Here is an 18,130-nt window from a genome sequence, read left to right as displayed (position 1 = left end):
CGAGGCAGGGTTTGTAGTTGCTTATTTCTAGATTCCTAAACAATCTGAATTGCCTTCCAGATTTGGAGTTTTGAACTCCTTTCTCCTCTTCATGAATTGAGAGGCCACAAAGGCTGTGTGCGCTGCTCTTCCTTCTCTGTGAACAATACCTTGTTGGCGACTGGAGACGACAATGGAGAAATCAGGGTAAGGTGTTTGCTGACATGAAAGCACTGTTTTTCTTATAGCTGCGGCTGGTCCTCTGTACCACATCGGGGCCCTTTGTTAATGTAACAGGGAAGCACAGGCTATGGGGTTCTGGTTGGATGAGGCATGCTTTGTTCTGTTTCCTGTGCACGTTGTGTTCACAGCTGCACTCCACTGCAGAAAAGAATTCGTTTTAGAGTTAGAAGCATTTCCTATGTATGTGAGAAGGCAGATGCCCTAGTTATTTGCAGTTGGCTCTCTGCTGTTAGCTTGAGAATGATTCATCCTAATTCTTGGATCTGAACCAAAGATTGTTTTTAGTGGCAGAATTTGAGGAGAATAATTTTTGTAAATTGTTATCTAGATTATAAATGAATTGCAATTCTGCTGTTTTCTGCACTGAAAGGTCTCTTTAGCACTGTATCCATTAAATAGTCAACATTTAGAGTAGGGCCTGTTGCTGTCCTCATGGGGCTCTTTGCTGCTGGTTGTATTGGAAGCACTGGGTGGTTGAAAATGATTGGACATTGGGGTGCTTTGGTAACCAGTATAATTAAGGAGAGTCTTTTTTTTTTTTCATGAAAGAGAAATTAAAATTCAAGGAATTAGGTATATAATGTAGAAGAGTGAGACAGTATGCAGTTTGCTGGAACAGAGGCATTATCAGATAGGCCTTCTAGGAAAATAAGATTCTCTTGCTTAAGAACTAAGTAATCAACAAAGTAATCTCTATGCCATTCTCAAAAATATCACACCTGCTGAAGGAGCAGGACTGCTTTGGGAACATTGGTTTTGCTCTGAGTCCTCATCTCTGGATGAAAGGACCTTTTTATTGGTTATAAGGCAGTGTTTCATTTTTCCAGAAAGCCCTAAAGGTAAAAATTGTCTCTCTTTAAGTGCTATTCAAAAAATTTTCTTTAGTACATTAAAAAAAATTTGTCCACTTGATTTTTCAAAAATACAGGAAAGCAGTAAATTATATATATATATATATCTTATATCTAGCTGTCTTACTGAATTCTTTCTAGTCAGTTTTCCATTTGGTTCTCTTGGATTTCCCAGGGAGATATTTACAAATGATGATTTTTATTATTTTCTTTCGCTATTTATGCCTCTGTTTTTCTTATTCTGATGTGTAGTTTCTTTGAAAAATTAGAGTACTGCTGATATATTATCACTGGAAGTAAATGGAAATATTAGTATCTTTTAGTAATTAGGTTGTTTATAGGAGTTCAGTAAAATAATCTTAGTGAATTTTATATGTTTGCTTCCTTACTTTATACATATAAAATATTAAAAATTATACATATGTGTATAAAAAAAACTTACTGGACTTACTGTTTTAAAATATGTGTACTTTAGGTGTTTGTATTGTATCTGTCGTTATTCTAGATCCTAAACTAGAATTCTTTGTTCTTTTGAGGTAGTTTAATTTGTTAGGCCTTTTTTGTTTATTCCCTGCTTCTCCTATCATACTCTCTTTATTCAGTGAAAGAGTCGCAGTTTTCTAATTAATCACTCTTAAGTCCTTTTGTTATTTTTTTTTTTGGAGTATAGTTAATGATAAATATCATAAGTAATGCATTTTAATTGTATATATATTATTTAATTTGAAAAAGAATGTAGTCTAAAAAAATTACTAAGGTATCACTGAATTGTAATTATATTTTTAAGAAAAATTTCCGTATATTTTCCAGATGAGATAGATATAAAACTTCTGAGTAAGCCTGCTAATGAACTGTGTATCACTTTTGTAGATATGGAATGTCTCAAACGGTGAGCTTCTTCATTTGTGTGCTCCGATTTCAGTAGAAGAAGGAGCTGCTACTCATGGAGGCTGGGTGACCGACCTTTGCTTTTCTCCAGACACCAAAATGCTTGTTTCTGCTGGAGGATATCTCAAGGTGAGGGATTCTTAAAGACTGAAGGAAAAGAGCAGCCTGTACCCTACTTGCCAAGCTATTTTCACATCTTGTGTCTCAGTTGGGCCTCATACAACCCATCAGAAAGGAGGGGCAGTTACTATTACCTGTTTTGGGTGTCAAGATGGATCTACAAGGCTGCTTTCCTCAGGTCTTTCGGAAGCTCTGATGACAGTGTTAGGGATATTCTCAGACCAGAGCTCTCATACCACCCCATACAAGTCTTAGATGATCAGAATGACTAGAAAGTAGGGTGTTTAACTGGATTTGATTTCCTACTTTGCTAATTGTGAACTGTGTTGGTTGAAAGTCTTTAAAAAATTTTTTTATTTGTGAGATTTTTTTCTTAAGTATTAGTGGTAATAGTAACAATAATAAAAATAGTAATAATAGTATTATACTAATAGTATTATACTATCATTATAGTAGTAATAATAATAAAAATAGCAACAGCAACATATTGCTTTATAGTTTAGAAAATGCTTTACTTACATCATCTTTGTAGCCAGCTTTGTGAGACTTAAATTTTATCATCTTTGGTTTGTAGGTGAGGAAAGTGATGTTCATAGAGGTTGTGGATTTCCTAAAATTGCTTAGTACATTTGCTCATACGAACCTAGTATTAGTAAATTCTGAGGCCACTGTCGAGTATGTTGTGGTGCCTCAGGGTTGTTTTTGATGATTGCATCTTTTTATCCGTCCCCTCACTAAGAGTGTACTAAGTGCCACTGTGTGCTGACTCTCCTGTGTGGGACAGAGTTTAAAACTTGGTTCTTGCCTAGGTGGTTGACAGTCTTTGGGGGAAACAGACAGTAAATAAAGTCTCATAAGTGTAAGAGAGGTTCTAGGACATGTCTGCAGAAGGATACTGGAAGCACAAAGGAGACGACAGAGGGTTCCTGGGGAAGGGATGCTGGAGCTGAGCCTTTTGAGTAGCAGTTGGTGTGTAAAAGGAGTTTGAAGATGGTACTGTATATTGTACTGATCACTTAATATAGAATGCTGTTGAATTACATCTTGTGATACTGTGTTTTTCTTCCTGAAAACGTTCAAGGGTAGGAGATGATTTTAACTGTCTAGTACAGTATGTGTACTTACATACTGTAGTGTATGTGTACTGTAGTGTAGTGTTGTGTACTTCACAACTGTGCTTCATCGCCCAGTTGCATCTGACTCTTTGCGACCCCGTGGACTGTAGCCCGCCAGGCTCCTCTGTCCATGGGATTCTCCAGGCAAGAATACTGGAGTGAGTTGCCATTCCCTTCTCCAGGGGATCTTCCCAACCCAGGGATTAAACCCAGGTCTCCTGAGTTGCCAGTGGATTCTTTACCATCTGAGACACCCGGGAAGCCCAAGAATACGGGAGTCTGTAGCCTGTCCTTTCTCAGGGGTGAAGGACCGGGAGAACCAGCTGAGCTACCAGGGAAGCCCCCTGGCACAATATTGTTGTTGTTCAGTCGCTCAGTCGTGTCCAACTCTTTGTGACCGCATGGACTGCAGCATGCCAGGCTTCCCTGTCCTTCACCATCTCCTGGAGCTTGTTCAAACTCATGTCCATTGAATTGGTGGTATCATCCAACCATCTCATCCTCTGCGTCCCCTTCTCCTCCTGCCTTCAATCTTCCCTAGCATCAGGGTCTTTTCTAATGAGTTGGCTCTTTGCATCAGGTGGCCAAAGTATTGGAGCTTCAGCATCAGTCCTTCCAATGAATATTCAGGACTGATTTCCTTTAGGATTGACTGGTTTGATATCCTTGCAGTCCAAGGGACTCTGAAGAGTTTTCTCTAACACCACAGTTAAAAAGCATCAGTTCGTCAACGCTCAGCCTTCTTTATGGCCCAACTCTCAACATCCATACATGACTGGAAAAACTATAGCTTTCACTAGACGGACCTTTGTTGGCAAAGTAATGTCTCTGCTTTTTAATATGCTATCTAGGTTGGTCATAGCTTTTCTTCCAAGGAGCAAGCGTCTTTCAATTTCATGGCTGCAGTCACCATCTGCAGTGATTTTGGAGCTCAAAAAAATAAATTCTCTCACTGTTTCCATTGTTTGCCCATCTGCTTGCTATTTGCCATTAAATTATGGGACCGGATCTCATGATCATCATTTTTTGAATGTTGAGTTTTAAGCCAGCTTTTTCTCTCCTTTTTCACTTTAATCAAGAGGCTCTTTAGTTCCTCTTCTCTTTCTGCCATAAGGGAGGTGTCATCTGCATATCTTATATTTCTCCCAGCAGTCTTGATTCCAGCTTGTGCTTCATCCAGATTGGCATTTTGCATGATGTATTCTGCTTATAAAGTTAAATAATCACTGTGAAAACATACAGCCTTGATGTACTCCTTGCCCAATTTGGAACCAGTCCATTGTTCCATGACAGGTTCTAACTGTTGCTTCCTGACCTGTATATAGATTTTTCAGGAGGCAGGTAAGGTGGTCTGGTATTCCCATCCTTTTAATAATTTTCCCCAGTTTGTTGTGATCCATTCAGTCAAAGGCTTTAGTGTAGTCAATGAAGCAGAAGTAGATGTTTTTCTGGAATTCTCTTGCTTCTTTTTATGATCCAACAAATGTTGGCCATTTGATATCTGGTTCCTCTGCCTTTTCTACATTCATCTTGAACATCTGGAAGTTCTCGGTTTCTGTACTGTTGAAGCCTCGCTTGGAGAATTTTGAGCATTTGCTAGCATGTGAAATGAGTGCAGTTGTGGTGTAATTTGAACATTAGCACAGTATAGATGTTCAAAAATATCTGAATGACTGAATTGAAGTTTTTGGATATATGGCACCTATATAAATGCAATTTTATTTAATGAATACTCTAGCTTGTAAAAAAGAGAAGTCAGAGGGCAGTTTTTAGCTCTATGAGAGGATGTGTGTTGTGATTCATTTTACAAGTTTACATTGAAAGTACACTGTAGTTCACAAAATGTTGCATTAGCCTGTACCTAAATAAAGGCCCATGGGGTCACGGGCATGACTCAGCGACTAAACAGTAGCAGCAAAGAAAGGCGCGCCTTTATTTAGTTATTGGGGGATTGAGATACTGTTACCCCTTGTCCTCCTTGAGTGTAGAGATAAACTGCTCCAAGGATAATTCTTAGGGGAGCAGCATTGCTGTTTTTGTGTTGGAAGCTGGGAGTCTTCAGCTGTATTAACTGGTGAAAAACTTAACTGCTCAGCTTTGACATTGAGCTTCTAGAAACCCTGTCTTTTGATGCTCTGGGCCCCATAGAAGACTGTCACAGAATTGTGAGTCTGGCTTACAAGACAGAATAGAGATCAGTGACTAGATAGCCAGCGTTCCTAGAGAAGCATGAGATAAACAGCAGAATCAACGTCTGTAGAGTTATGTCTTGAGCGTGAAAGAACCTATAGCCTATGTATTAAGTCTGTATATTTCAGTGACAGGCTGTTCTTTCTTCTGGTTTGGTTACCAGCATGGTTAAACTGATTATGATATAGCCCAGCCTGCATCTACCCAGCATGTTAATGAGACTATGCAAAAGCACAAAGCAAATTAAAAAGTAAAAAGAAATAGCTGCTGTAGTATCCAAGAAAATAGGCCTTTTGAGTCTGTTTATAACCCAAGCTATATAAATTGAATGTCAGTAAGATAAAGTGTGTATCCAGTAGCTAAAAAGCTCTTAACTTTTAAAATTATTTCTATTTATAAGTTAAATATAATGTGATTTACTTGTGTTATACCACAGAGTACATCCTGTTAGAAAGGCAAGAAATCCACAGTAAGTTATACCTGTGAGGAGAAAGGCTGATTTGAAATATTAAATACATGGTGATAAGTACAGGTTTGCCATTACTTAGAGGCAACAGAATATTAAGTTCAGGAGAATGAGCCTTGGGGCAGACTGCCTGAATTCAGAGCCTAGCTCTGCCACTCATTAGCTTTGTGATCTTGCATAAGATGATTTCTCATCTATAAAATCGGTGTAATAATAATACCTACCTCATAGGGTTGGGAGGGTTAAAGGAGTGAATACATGTGAAGTACACAGGTGGCACATCGTGTACCTGAGTAAATGTTAGCTATTTTTTTCCGTTTTTAAAAAAGTGAAGTGTAGTTGATTTAGTGTTTCAGTTGTACAGCAAAATGGTTCAGTTATATATATATTTATAATATAGGTGTTGAATATAATTCTCTGTGCTGTAACAGTAGGTCCTTATTGCTTATCTATTTTATATATAGTAGTTTGTACCTGTTAGTCCCCAATTCCCAATGTATCCTTTCCTTTACCTGCTATTTCTAAAAAAAAAATTATTTCTTAGAGCAAATTTAGTTTCACAGTAAAGTTGGTTGAAAAGTACAGAGTTCTCATATACCCCACCGCCTCCACATATAAGCCTCCCCACTATCAACATCCTCCACCAGAGGGTACATTTGTTATAACTGATGAATGTTCATTATCACTAAAGTCCATAATTTCTGTTAGGATTCACTCTTGGTATTGTACATTCTATGAATTTTGATGAATGTATAATGGCATGTCCACCATTGTAGTATTATGCAGAACAGTTGCACTGCCCTGGAAGTCCCCTGTGTAAGTCCTGTTTAAGTGGTTAAGAGTCCGTGCTTCCACTGCAGGGGGCATAGATTAAATCACTGGTTAGGGAACTAAGGGTTCCACATGCTGTGTGGTATGGCCAAAAAGAGAGTCCTGTTTAATATTGTCTTTTCATCCATGGTCACATTAATGACTGTGGGGTAGTGTTTCCAAGCAGAGAGGTTTAATAGTGGGAAGGGTATGGGTGCACAAGGTTGGGAAACCAGATATCTGTTCCACTTCTGCCACCTGCTAGCAGTGTCATCCACAGTGACAACGCCTTTCTTCTCTCTCAGCCCTGGCTTCCTTACTTTTAAAGTGAGGCAGTTGGACCAGCTGATCTCTGTGATTTGCCTTTAGTGGCTGTCCTCAGCAGTCTTGATTACACTGCTGTTTTATAGTGCAAAATTGTTAGTTCTGGAAAATTTCAAGTTAGTACATGTTGCTTTACGTAAGTCCACAGGTATGCTTTTACTGGTTAGCATGACCAATAGTGAACATGAATAGTTGATCCAGTCACATGAGCAAGGCAGAATGCTGGGCATTGCCATGGATACAGAAGTGACCATTGCATTTATAATTCTCAGAATCTTGATGTACCTCAGGCCTTTTCAAAAGTTGTTCATGTACATGGTCTCTTGCCTTAGCTGTGATATATATAGGTAAAGCATCATGATCTCCATTTGGTAACAGAATATAAATATTATTATAATCTTAGCCAGTTCAACAATTGGGAGGAGAAAGGAAGGACTTGGTCCGAGTACCTCCTGCAGTTGAATGTTCAGTATTTATTTGGCAAATACATGTATAGACTTTTTAAAACAAATTATTTTTTTATTTTTGGCTATGCTAGGTCTTTGTTGTTGCACAGGCTTTTCTCTAGTTGTGGTGAGCAGGGCCTGCTGTCTAATTGCAACGCATGGGCTTCTCATTGCTGTGGTTTCTCTTGCTGCGGAGCACCAGCTCTATGACACGTGGGCTCAGTAGTTGTGGCTCCTGTGCTCCAGAGCACAGGCTCAAGAGTTGTGGCTTCGTTGCTCCGAGGCATGTGGGGTCTTCCTGTATCAGGGATCTAACCTGTGTCTTTTACATTGGCAGTCAGATTCTTTACCACTGAGCCACCAGGGAAGCCCAAATAAAAAATTTGGTCATGGGCTCTTGAATCACTCCTGGTGAAAGGATTCAGTAGAGAGAACCTATTCTGTTCTGCAGCTCATATTATGAGTAGTCAAGACTACTTGACTACATAGAGGATTGTTCTTGCCATTCTACTGAGGACATGCAGACAGAATTCAGTCCAGCTGTGGCTGTAATGGGCTCTAGGTAGCCTGTGTCTGCAGTTTTGAGTAGGCTGTGTGTTTCTCCATTTTGCCTTACAAGGGGGTTAGTTAGGTGTGGGGTTGCTGTGAGGCACTCACCAGGGCTAATCATGAAAGGCAGACTGGGTTGATGATACTGTATTTAGCATTAAACTATCTATAGACATCTTTCCTGGCATTAGCTTAAATTTGGGAGTAGGAGGGGCAGGGGCGAAGGATCCTGTTGGCACTGCAGATTGTCTCACACTGTAATTACCAGCCTAATAAGAATTTTGTTTTTCTCTGCACAGTGGTGGAATGTTGTCACTGGGGAATCCTCACAGACCTTCTACACAAACGGAACCAATCTTAAGAAAATACACGTGTCCCCTGACTTCAAAACATATGTGACTGTTGATAATCTTGGTATTTTATATATTCTAAAGATTTTAGAGTAAAATAGTTAAGTGGTGATGTAAGTTGACCTCTTTTAATTTTGAATTGGAAAAAAATCCTAATGAAACTCTGTACTTTAACTTTTATAAAGCTGTGAATTGTTTTGTAGTATTGCATTCATTACAAAAGTGTTTGTGGTTGGATGAATAATATTAATGTAATTTTTCCCAAATGGACATGCCTTTAATCTTGTTTTTCATAATCACCATCATTTTTTAACAGTTCGTCCTTAAGATGCAAATGAAAATGTAAATATGTACCTAGTTATACCATTGGTAAAATTCTCCCTTGCTACATTCAAATTGGTTGACATAATAATGAAAATAATTGGAAGGAAATATATATATTTTAATACTATCATTGGTGCAGGCCATGCCTCAGGGTGGTGGTAGCCTGCTTTCTGAACCACACCCCAAGGGGGTATATACTTCTCCCAAATATAATCTCTGAGCCTATTTACACACCTTAAAATTTGCTTTCAAAATATTGTGTCTATGTGCACAGTTTGCAAAATTTTCTTTAATTCTCTTGATAAGTGAGTCTTAGGTTTCAAAGTTCTCTCTGTGAAGCAAATGTTATGCATGCTGTAGAGAGTAGATTTTGTCGGTCTTCCTTTTTTCCTTAGCTTGTGGCAGCCCCAGGCTGGACCTGGACTCTGTCAGTCTCTGGACTGGGCCTCTCCTGCTCTGTCTGATTTTTTATGTACCAGACTTCCTGCTTGACTGAACTTAACCTTTCTTAATCCTCACTTTCTCTCTTTTCTTAAAAGTAATTGTTCCATATTTAAATGTTAGTAAATTGGAATAATTGAGGAGGAGCTAATTTTAATCATAAGTTTTAACAACAGACTTCTTCTAAGATACAGAAAATAGTTAATAATAATTTTCTTCTAAATTCCATTTATTTTTAGATGAATGGCATTGCCAGTGCTGTTCTCTTAGCGAATTTCAAGAGAATTCTCTGGTTTTCTACACCATACTGGAAGAGTCATTGTGACTGGAAGATGTCACCTTTAACCTCCCAGCCAGTCTGTTTTCCTTCCCTTCTCTTCCTCCTCCTTTCTCTCCCTCGAAAGTTAATTAAAAAAAGAAATTAGAAAAGATAGTTTTTCTTTTTTTTTATGTATTTTATTTTCATATAAATTAACATTCTAGAAAAAATAGAAACACTAAATACAGTATTGCACATAGCAATCTCTGTTAAATGCCCCATTATATCATTGAAGTTCATATACACATGGAGGGACTAAAGGAGACAGGACGATGGAAGCAGCTGCAGTGACTCATTTTTGTTCTGCTTTTCATTGGTCAGGTTTTCATGCTTATTTTTGCTTTAATTCCAGAGTCATGTCTTGATTTTATTTTATAGAGTGATTTTCCCTTTTTCTGCCTACACACCTCTTCAGTTTGTTTTACTCTTCTTGTAGAATAAGTTTGTTCTCTTTCTTCCAAAAGTCTTTAAAGTCAGAGCTGAATTCATGCCAGATACTGAAGAAAATGTTTGGGGACACTTCCTTCTCTCCAATTTTTGGTCTCGTGAAGAAATAGGCTGTAGTCTCCAAAAAACACTTATGAGTCTCTGTCATTGAGTTCTCCTCTGCTTCTTGGTCAATTTTAGCTTGAATGAGAAATTGTTCCATATTATCTTTGAAAGGCTAAATGTGCTCTTTTGAGGACACTTAGTAAACTTTCCCTGCTTCAACTTCACAGGCTCTCAGGTCTTTCTTGAGTTTTCTGAGGTCTTTTTGAAAATCTTCACACTTCATCTGCGAGGCCTGAAAGAGGTCCTGGGATTCGGGCAGTGGAAACACACACTGTTCTTTCCCAGCATCCTCATCAAAATTGCAAATATAATATGACATGATATGTGACAACAGGCTTCTGCTATTGTCATTGCTTTTAACATCTTTCAGCTTTGGGAGAATATCTAATTCAAAACCGTCTGCCTGTCCCCGAGTTTTATTTCCACCATTTATGTAGTTGCCAAAGCCAAGAACCGAACCCAAAACCTGCATAACCCTTGAGCCATGTTTTAATGTCTCACACAACTTCTGTAGCAGCTCCAGTTTGCACCGAATTGAGCAAATGGTTTCTGAAAATGTGGACTGAAACAGGATGCAAAAGACTCACTCTGAAAGTTGGGGATTAGTGACAGTTCATAAAGGAACTGCTCAGGTTTGTCCAGAGACTTGGCGTTTTCCTTGTCTTTGGAGGACTGAATATGCTTTTCAGTTTTTTCCAGTTCAACTGACTGTGCATATCTATTCTCATAGAGAGCTTGAAGGGTCTTTAGGTCAACCACAGAATTGTCCAAGTTCACCACAGCATGTTGTGTATCTTTCATATCTAAGTGAAGGCTAGACATCGATATTCCAACTGCTTTGAGACCTTTTGTTGCTTAGTAACTTGACAACTTAGCCATGGTCTTTGTGATGGTGCCAGAAATGGGTTTCTTCCTTTCCTTGACAGTATATTTAGAAAACAATTCCTCAAATTCATGCCAGATACTGAAGAAAACATTTGGGGACACTTCCTTCTCTCCAGTTTTTGGTCTCATGAAGAAACAGGCTGTAGTCTCCAAAAAGCACTTATGAGTCTCTGTCAGTGAGTTCTTCTCTGCTTCTTGGTCAATTTTAGCTTGAATAAGAAATTGTTCCATGTTATCTTTGAAAGGCTAAATGTGCTCTTTTGAGGACACTTGGTAAACTTTCCCCGCTTCAACTTCACAGGCTCTCAGGTCTTTCTTGAGTTTTCTGAGGTCTTTTGGATGGCTTTTGGGTGAATCTGTGGATGGCTCTTCAATTTTTTCCCAAATAAGTGAAGTACAGGCATCTCTGGCCTGTCTGTGACTGTCAGACCAGGGAAGGAATGCAGGCGGTGGAGGCTGGAGGGATGGCTGTCCATCAAGCTGAACTGATACTCGCTTTGGAGACACGACCAAAGAGATTTCTGAGCAGAACTTGGTCTGAGGTCCTGAAGGCAAGGGCAGCTCCACTGATTCTCCATGTGCAGTCAAGGGTGGGGGCCCACTGGTGGGGCCTCCCCAGGAGGAAGCGCCAGCACACCACCCTCTTCCATCGAGGATGTCTGGATGGACCTGGCCTGTACAGTCCTTTCATATCCGACGTCATTTTCACCCAACCTGAGGGCTTCCAGACCCGCCTCTAGGGCGAGGTATTGCTTCTCCAGCTTAGCTATCCTGGTCTTCAGATCCTCAATGGTCTGCTCCAGCTACTGGATGACAGTGGCCTGACCCTCAGACTTCATGTCACACACTTCCTGTGTCAGCATCCTTAGGCCTGTGTTCTTCATCAGGAGGTTTAGATGGTGGCCAAGCAGCTGGGACTGTCTTGGGAAACTGCCCTTCAATATAATCCAGTGAGTGTGTGGGGTGACTAACTGCAGCCCAGGTGTAAAGTTGATCTTGTCAGTGCAGAGGTCAAAGTATCCTAATGCACAGCAAATGTGGACACTGCCAGCACTCAAAGATAGTTTTTGACAGGGAAAAGCATATCAGTAATATCAGTAACTAGCTTTTTTGACCTCCTGATTAGGAATTTTATTTGCAGCTTAAATCCAAACATTTTCCCTGAAATATATTGTTAAGTGTTAGTAATAGATGTGGTTCTTACATAAAAAGACAAAATTCAAAAATTTTTGTTGCTGCAACAAGAACTAAATCAAGTGAATATCAGCTTTAATAGTAGGCAAGCATTGAGCCAGTTTCTGTTGTTGGTGCATATTAGTAGATGTGGGGCGGGTAGGGGGATAGACCACTCCAGATGTATTTTAGATTAGATGTTCCTATTTAGCACTTGAGGGAACCGTAAGTAGAGTGAATAAAATACTTTGATTAGATTTGTTTTTGTTTTTTTTTGTTTTATGGTGGGTTGAGGAACTGATTATGGACTTACTGTGACATAAGCAAATGTGATGTGAAAATCTCAATTTCATAAAAGAAAATTTCTGTAGTGGCATGTTCTTTGTAGAGTACCCAAATCATAATTTGATTTACATACAGTGTTTAGGAACTCTCTGTTTATAGCTCAGAGTATAAGTTATAACTTTTGGAATTAAGTCACTTGACTATGAAAGTATAGCAACAGATATGCCTTTAAAAATGCCTTGATTGGCCCTTATCTTACAAATAAAAAGAAAAATAACAAGAAAGACCAGGTAACATGAGGGAAGAAGAAGAGCCTTTCAAGGCAGCTTAAGTGGCCAGTCAAGGGGAGGGTTTTTGTTTTTACTTTTGGATGAGCATTTTTCAAACATTTCTCCTTGCTTTATTATTATTGTTTTTTAATTGGAAATACATTGTATTTTGTGTGTGTGTGTGTGTGTGTTTTTTACATTGGGTATGTTTTGAAAACTGTTTTGTATTTGTGATATGCTTACATGATTTTTTTGCCTTGGTATACATTTTAATACATGAATTAAAAATTTTATAATAAAATTCCTAAAATATTTTTGAAAAGCATTTTCAGATTATTTCAGACTCCTTGCTTGTTCTTTTTTGATCAGAAAACACATATGGGAGATTCTTCAAATTAAAGCCATCAGCCTCTATGCCTTATTGGGTGTAATGCAGTTCTATTGAAATTTTCTGTCTCTTCAGTTTGTCTCTGATGCCCAGTGTGGCCAGCACGGAGAAGATCCTGTAAAGAAGAGAATTCATTCATTCCTTCTTTCATTCAGTATATATTTATTGAGATCTGCCCTGTGCTTCGCAATTTTGTTAGTATTGGGGATATAACAGTGAGCCAAGTAGAGTCCTTGCCGTCTTGCAGTTGGGGGCTCAGGAGACACAGACAAAAAGTCAAATTTAGTGATTAGCTTGTATGTGAATAGGGAGAAGGAGGGTTGCAGTTACAGGGGGGCTGCTCATTCAGGGGGTGGCACTTGAGACCTCAAAGGTGAGGTAGTGAGTCAGGCAGGTGTCTGGAGAGTGTCCCCAAGTGAGGATACAGCAAGTACGAAGGCTTGACATTGGGATGGCTTGGTCTGCTCCAGCAAAGGCAAGGGGGCCACTGTGGCCAGAGAAGACAGAGCCGGAGCACAGTAGGAGATGCAGCCAGCTCTTCAGGGGGTCTCCCAGGCCAGGGCGAGGACGTCTCGCCTGAGACAGGAGCCAGCACAGGACTGTGAACAGTGGAGGCATTCGACATAAACGTGGCAGTTGAGAATCAAAAAAGCAGGGAGGGAATTGGGGAGACCACTGAGAAGCTTTTACAATAATTTGGGCAAAATGAAGGCGGCCAGACTGGGTGTGGCAGTAGTAGAGGCTGTGACAAGCTGAATTCTGGATACATTTTAAAGGTAAGTGTTAATAAGAGTTGCTGATGGAGCAGATAAAGGTTTGAGAGGGACAAGTCAAGAACAATACCAACGTGTTGGCCTCTGACTTGAGCAACTGGAAGAATATAGTTGCCATTTGACTGAGATGAGAAGGCAGAGAAAGGAGCTGACTTTCGGACAAAGTAAGTTCGAGGTGAGTGTTAGGCAGCCAAGTGATGTTGAGTAAGTGATTGAAGAAAAGGGTCTGGAGGGAATTCCTGGTGGTCTAGCTTTCACTGCTGTGAGCCCTAGTTGGTGAACTAGGGCTTTGATCCTAACTGCTGAACTAAGATCTCTCGGGCTGCACTCCATCCTCCTCCCCCATCCCTACCCCCCACTGAAAAAAAAGGTCTAGAGTTCATGAGGGGAAGTCTCTGATGGAGATAAAAAGCTGAGAGTCATCAGCCAATTGATGGTATTTAAAACCATGGGATGAGATTCAATGAAATGGATGTAGATAAGACAGAAGAAAGCCCTGTTTTGAGCTCGGCACAGTCTGGAGGTTGGTGAGCTGAGGGACCAGCATATGAGACGGAGAAGGACCAGCAGAGACTAACAATTGCAACCTAGTGTGGTAAGTGCAGTGGGCATGGGGTCCTTCACTCTCTGTGCTCTCGGGTAAGATTGCTTTATTGGTTCATTCAGCCACCTGTCTCATCCTCTATGCCTTGAGTATCTACTGTGCCTTGTACTGTTTTAAGCAGCAGTGAAGGCAACAAACACATTTTAGTTTTTGGGGAAAATTGGGGAAATGAGAGAATAAAATACCAGCAGTTGTCTCATCTGTAGAAGTTCCTCCTCAGGATTGTTGTAAGGATCTAATAAGAATGTTCATGAAGTACTTAGTGTATCAGTGCTTGGACCAAGAAAGTGCTCACTGCACATTCCTTGATGTTATTTGGGTCTCTTCAGCTTTCATGTGGCAGCAGGCACTTCCCTAGTTGTGCTCTCTCCTAGCAGTCCTGCCTCTGAGTGATCTTTCCAGACTGCTCATCTTATCGTGTCACTTCTCTTTAAAACCCTGGACCTGCTGTGTTCTCTTGCTTCTGTAGCTTTTGTAGCTGTTCTCACTTCTACACTGCCCCTCCCCAACCTGGTTTTTGTTCCTAATTCCTCCTTGTCTTTTTCCTTGAGATAACCCTTCTGCTGAAGGCTCCCCTGTCCTCTTGTAGCCCCCTCTTTTCTCTGTCATGGATTTTATTGCCCTGTACTGTTTGCTTAGTGGAGCCCCCATTAGATCACAAACTCCACAAAAGCCAGGTCTGCCAGGTGTTTCATTCCAGTCTGCTGGAAGCCCAGCTTCAGTTGGTGCCTGAGCACCTCTTTGCTGAGTGATTGGAATTCTCGGATACCCTCATGCCCATAGTGCGTTCTTTGTTCTCCCTCTGCACTAGGATGTCACAAGGCTGTCAAGATGTATCACATCACCAGCATTTTCTTTATCTTCCTGTTTTAATTTGGCACTTGATTGTGAAGCATCGTTAGGCAAAAGTAAAATTTTACTTCAATAAAAAAGATTTGCTTCCAGATTATATAAAATGAATAAACATATCCCTGGAGTGTTTCAGTTGGCAAGTATGGTGATCTATTCAACATATGTTCTGTGTTGTTATTATATTTACTTACCAACTTTTAGAGAAGGAGAAATGGTTTTCTAAGAACTCTTAGTCTCTGAAGATGGTCACTTGAATGGATTCCCTTGCTTGTAACCCCTGTCCTTCAGACTATAGATATGAAAGTGAAAGTGTTAGTCATTGAGTCATGTCTGACTCTTTGTGACTCCATGGACTGTGGCCTGCTGGGCTCCTCTGTCCATGGAATTCTCTGGGCAAGAATATTGGAGTGGGTTCATTCCCTTCTTCAGGGATCTTCCCAGTCCGGGGATCAAACCTGGGTCTCCTGCATTGCAGGCAGATTCTTTACTATGTGAGCTACCAGGGAAGCCCAAGACTACAGGGCAGGAGCAGAAGAATTTGTGTCACACATGGGGTTCGTTAGAGACCAGCCCTTTGAAGTCACTTGACATCAGCAGGGACTTACTGCTGAGTCAGATGACATTGTGACTAGAACAAGACTTGGGACATCTTCGTTTCAGTTATGATTCAGGAAAATGAGTCGCTCATGTTCATTGTAAATTCATTTTGACGTCAGGCCCTCAGAACTACTTAACCACATGGAAGTGAAAGAAAATTTCTCTGTAATTTCTCATCACCAGGACTAGAATGAGTATCTTGAGAGAGCATTCTATACCTGAGTTTGGGTTTGGTGTTTTTGAGCATCTGATTGACCAGGAAACATCCAGTGGGTGAGTGCAACCTCATGGACTATAGCCTGCCAGGCTCCTCTGTCCATGGAATTCTCCAGGCAAGAATACTGGAGTGGGTTTCCATTCCCTTCTCTAGGGGAGTTTCTTGACCCAGGGATCGAACCCAGGTCTCCTGCATTGCAGGCAGATACTTTACTATTTGAGCCACCAGGGAAGTTCCCTATCTTCACAGTAGTTGAGTGCCTTTGCAGACGCTACAGTCCTAGTATAAAGGGGAAGAACTACATCCCCCAGAAGTTAAGGCCAGGGACGGAATCTAAACCTGATTTCTTTATGGAAATACCCAGACTCACTAAGCTACACATTGAGTGTTTCAGCTGGGAGTGGATCCTCTTGGGTTCATGGGAGATGAAACGCAGGCTAGGGTCAGTGTGCAGTTCAGCAGCTGGGGAAGACTTAGGAGGTCTGTATTTCTCATTTCTGATTTATTTGCTATACTCTATCAAATGACTCTCTGAGACATAAATCCTTTCTAGGAGGAAGGAAAAAGGAGCTACTGTTGTTTTTTAGGGCCTTTTATGTGTCAGGCCCCATGCTGGCATTTTTCACACATTATTTAATTAAATCCTAACAACAAGGCTGTAAGGTGTTACATGTTTTCTAGATGTGGAAACAGGTGCAGAGAGGTCAAGTCACCAGAGCCCACAACCAAGGGGTAGAGCTGTGGTCTTGGTCAGTCATCAGCCTCCTCCACAGCCCCTGGGCTGGAGGATCCAGGAGCAGCATTTCAGCTCTGCACTTCATTCATTGTTCATTTCACTCATTCACTCAGAGGTTGTGCATGACTGGTCTTGAGTCCTGAGCTCCCACAGATGATATCGGAGGTAGTCCCTACTCCTGAAGAGCTTCCCCCTCTGCCCCTTTGCTATCCTGGCAATCCATCCCTGTGCCTATAGGGATGGCTCTTTGAAAAAGCATCAGGGGCTGTTCTGATGAGGCCGAAGGAACAGCAGAGGTTGGGAGGTGGGGAGTGGCTTTGGATTTGCCAGCACTTGGCAAGATAGGTGGTGGCCCCACTGTGACCTGCTCCGTGGAGAAACCTGATTCTACTTTGAAGTTTTTAGGGGGTTCATTTCAAATTAGCAGCAGCCCTAGGGTTAGTGGACACTTACGTTTCTTCTGCCATCTTGATTTCGTTTGTTTCTTTTTCCTTTCATTTGAAAAGGTGTCAACTCTCAGAGCCTCAGTTTCCTCCTTTGTCACTAGGGATGACAGCATTTAAGTGACAGGTTTTTGTGAGGTTTGAAAAATATGTCAGACATCTGACACAGGTCTCAGCAGTGTTAGTCATCTTTTGTCCCGGTTGCCACCCCTCTTGCTTTGCTGCCCACACTTCCTTGGTTTGCAGACTGGGATTGTGTGGCTTTTGCTCTGTAGAGCATGCCTCTCTCCAGATATCTCTCCCTCCTGGTGGATCTGTCCTCGTGGCTGTTAGCTCCCAGAGACAGACCTTGCTCAGCAGGAAAGCTGTTCCAGACTTTCTGGGATATTCCTGCACACATCAAGTGGTGGAGGATTGGGATTGAGATTGGAAAAAAGACCTTGATCCAGCGGCTTTGCTTTGACCTGTCAAATGGATCCAAGTTCAGATCCTGGCTGTCCTACCGTCCCAGCTGTGTGGGCTTCAGCAAATTGTTTAATCTTCTCAAGGCACTATTTTCAAGGGAGCCTCAGATGTGGGGAACTTCTCTGTGGGCTGCCCAGCTTCTCAGGGGATCTGGAGGACCTGGTCTACAGGAGTGAAACTTAGCATCAGTCAGTTCAGTTCAGTCACTCAGTCATGTCCGACTCTTTGTGACCCCATGAGTTGCAGCACGCCAGGTCTCCCTGTTCATCACCAACTCCCAGAGTTCACTCAAACTCACGTCCATGAAATCGGTGATGCCATCCAGCCATCTCATCTTCTGTCGTCCCCTTCTCCTGCCCCCAATCCCTCCCAGCATCAGGGTCTTTTCCAATGAGTCAACTGAACACCCAGGACTGATCTCCTTTAGAATGGACTGGTTGCAGAAACTTATCATACTTTGCTGTATAAAACCTCAA

General features: G+C 41.0%; 1 protein-coding gene and 1 pseudogene across 3 annotated transcripts in view; one reads left to right on the top strand and one right to left on the bottom strand.

The window, feature by feature from the left end:
- Window positions 1-12,904, top strand: part of APAF1 (apoptotic peptidase activating factor 1) — an 89,839-nt gene extending 76,935 nt beyond the window's left edge. For all 3 annotated transcript variants that reach the window (XM_027542075.1, XM_027542076.1, XM_027542078.1), the window contains 3 exons: window positions 61-186; window positions 1,944-2,090; window positions 8,281-12,904. In XM_027542075.1, the coding sequence (XP_027397876.1) occupies window positions 61-186; window positions 1,944-2,090; window positions 8,281-8,427 (420 nt within the window). In that variant the 3' untranslated portion in view covers window positions 8,428-12,904. The remainder of the gene's footprint in view (window positions 1-60; window positions 187-1,943; window positions 2,091-8,280) is intronic.
- LOC113893454 lies at window positions 9,716-15,125 on the bottom strand (annotated as a pseudogene).
- Window positions 15,126-18,130: the final 3,005 nt, after the last annotated feature.

Source organism: Bos indicus x Bos taurus, chromosome 5 (assembly GCF_003369695.1).
Source record: "Bos indicus x Bos taurus breed Angus x Brahman F1 hybrid chromosome 5, Bos_hybrid_MaternalHap_v2.0, whole genome shotgun sequence".
NCBI classification, from domain to species: domain Eukaryota; kingdom Metazoa; phylum Chordata; class Mammalia; order Artiodactyla; family Bovidae; genus Bos; species Bos indicus x Bos taurus.
The sequence above is the reverse complement of the archived record's forward strand: the minus strand, read 5'-3'. Positions and strand labels throughout refer to the sequence as shown.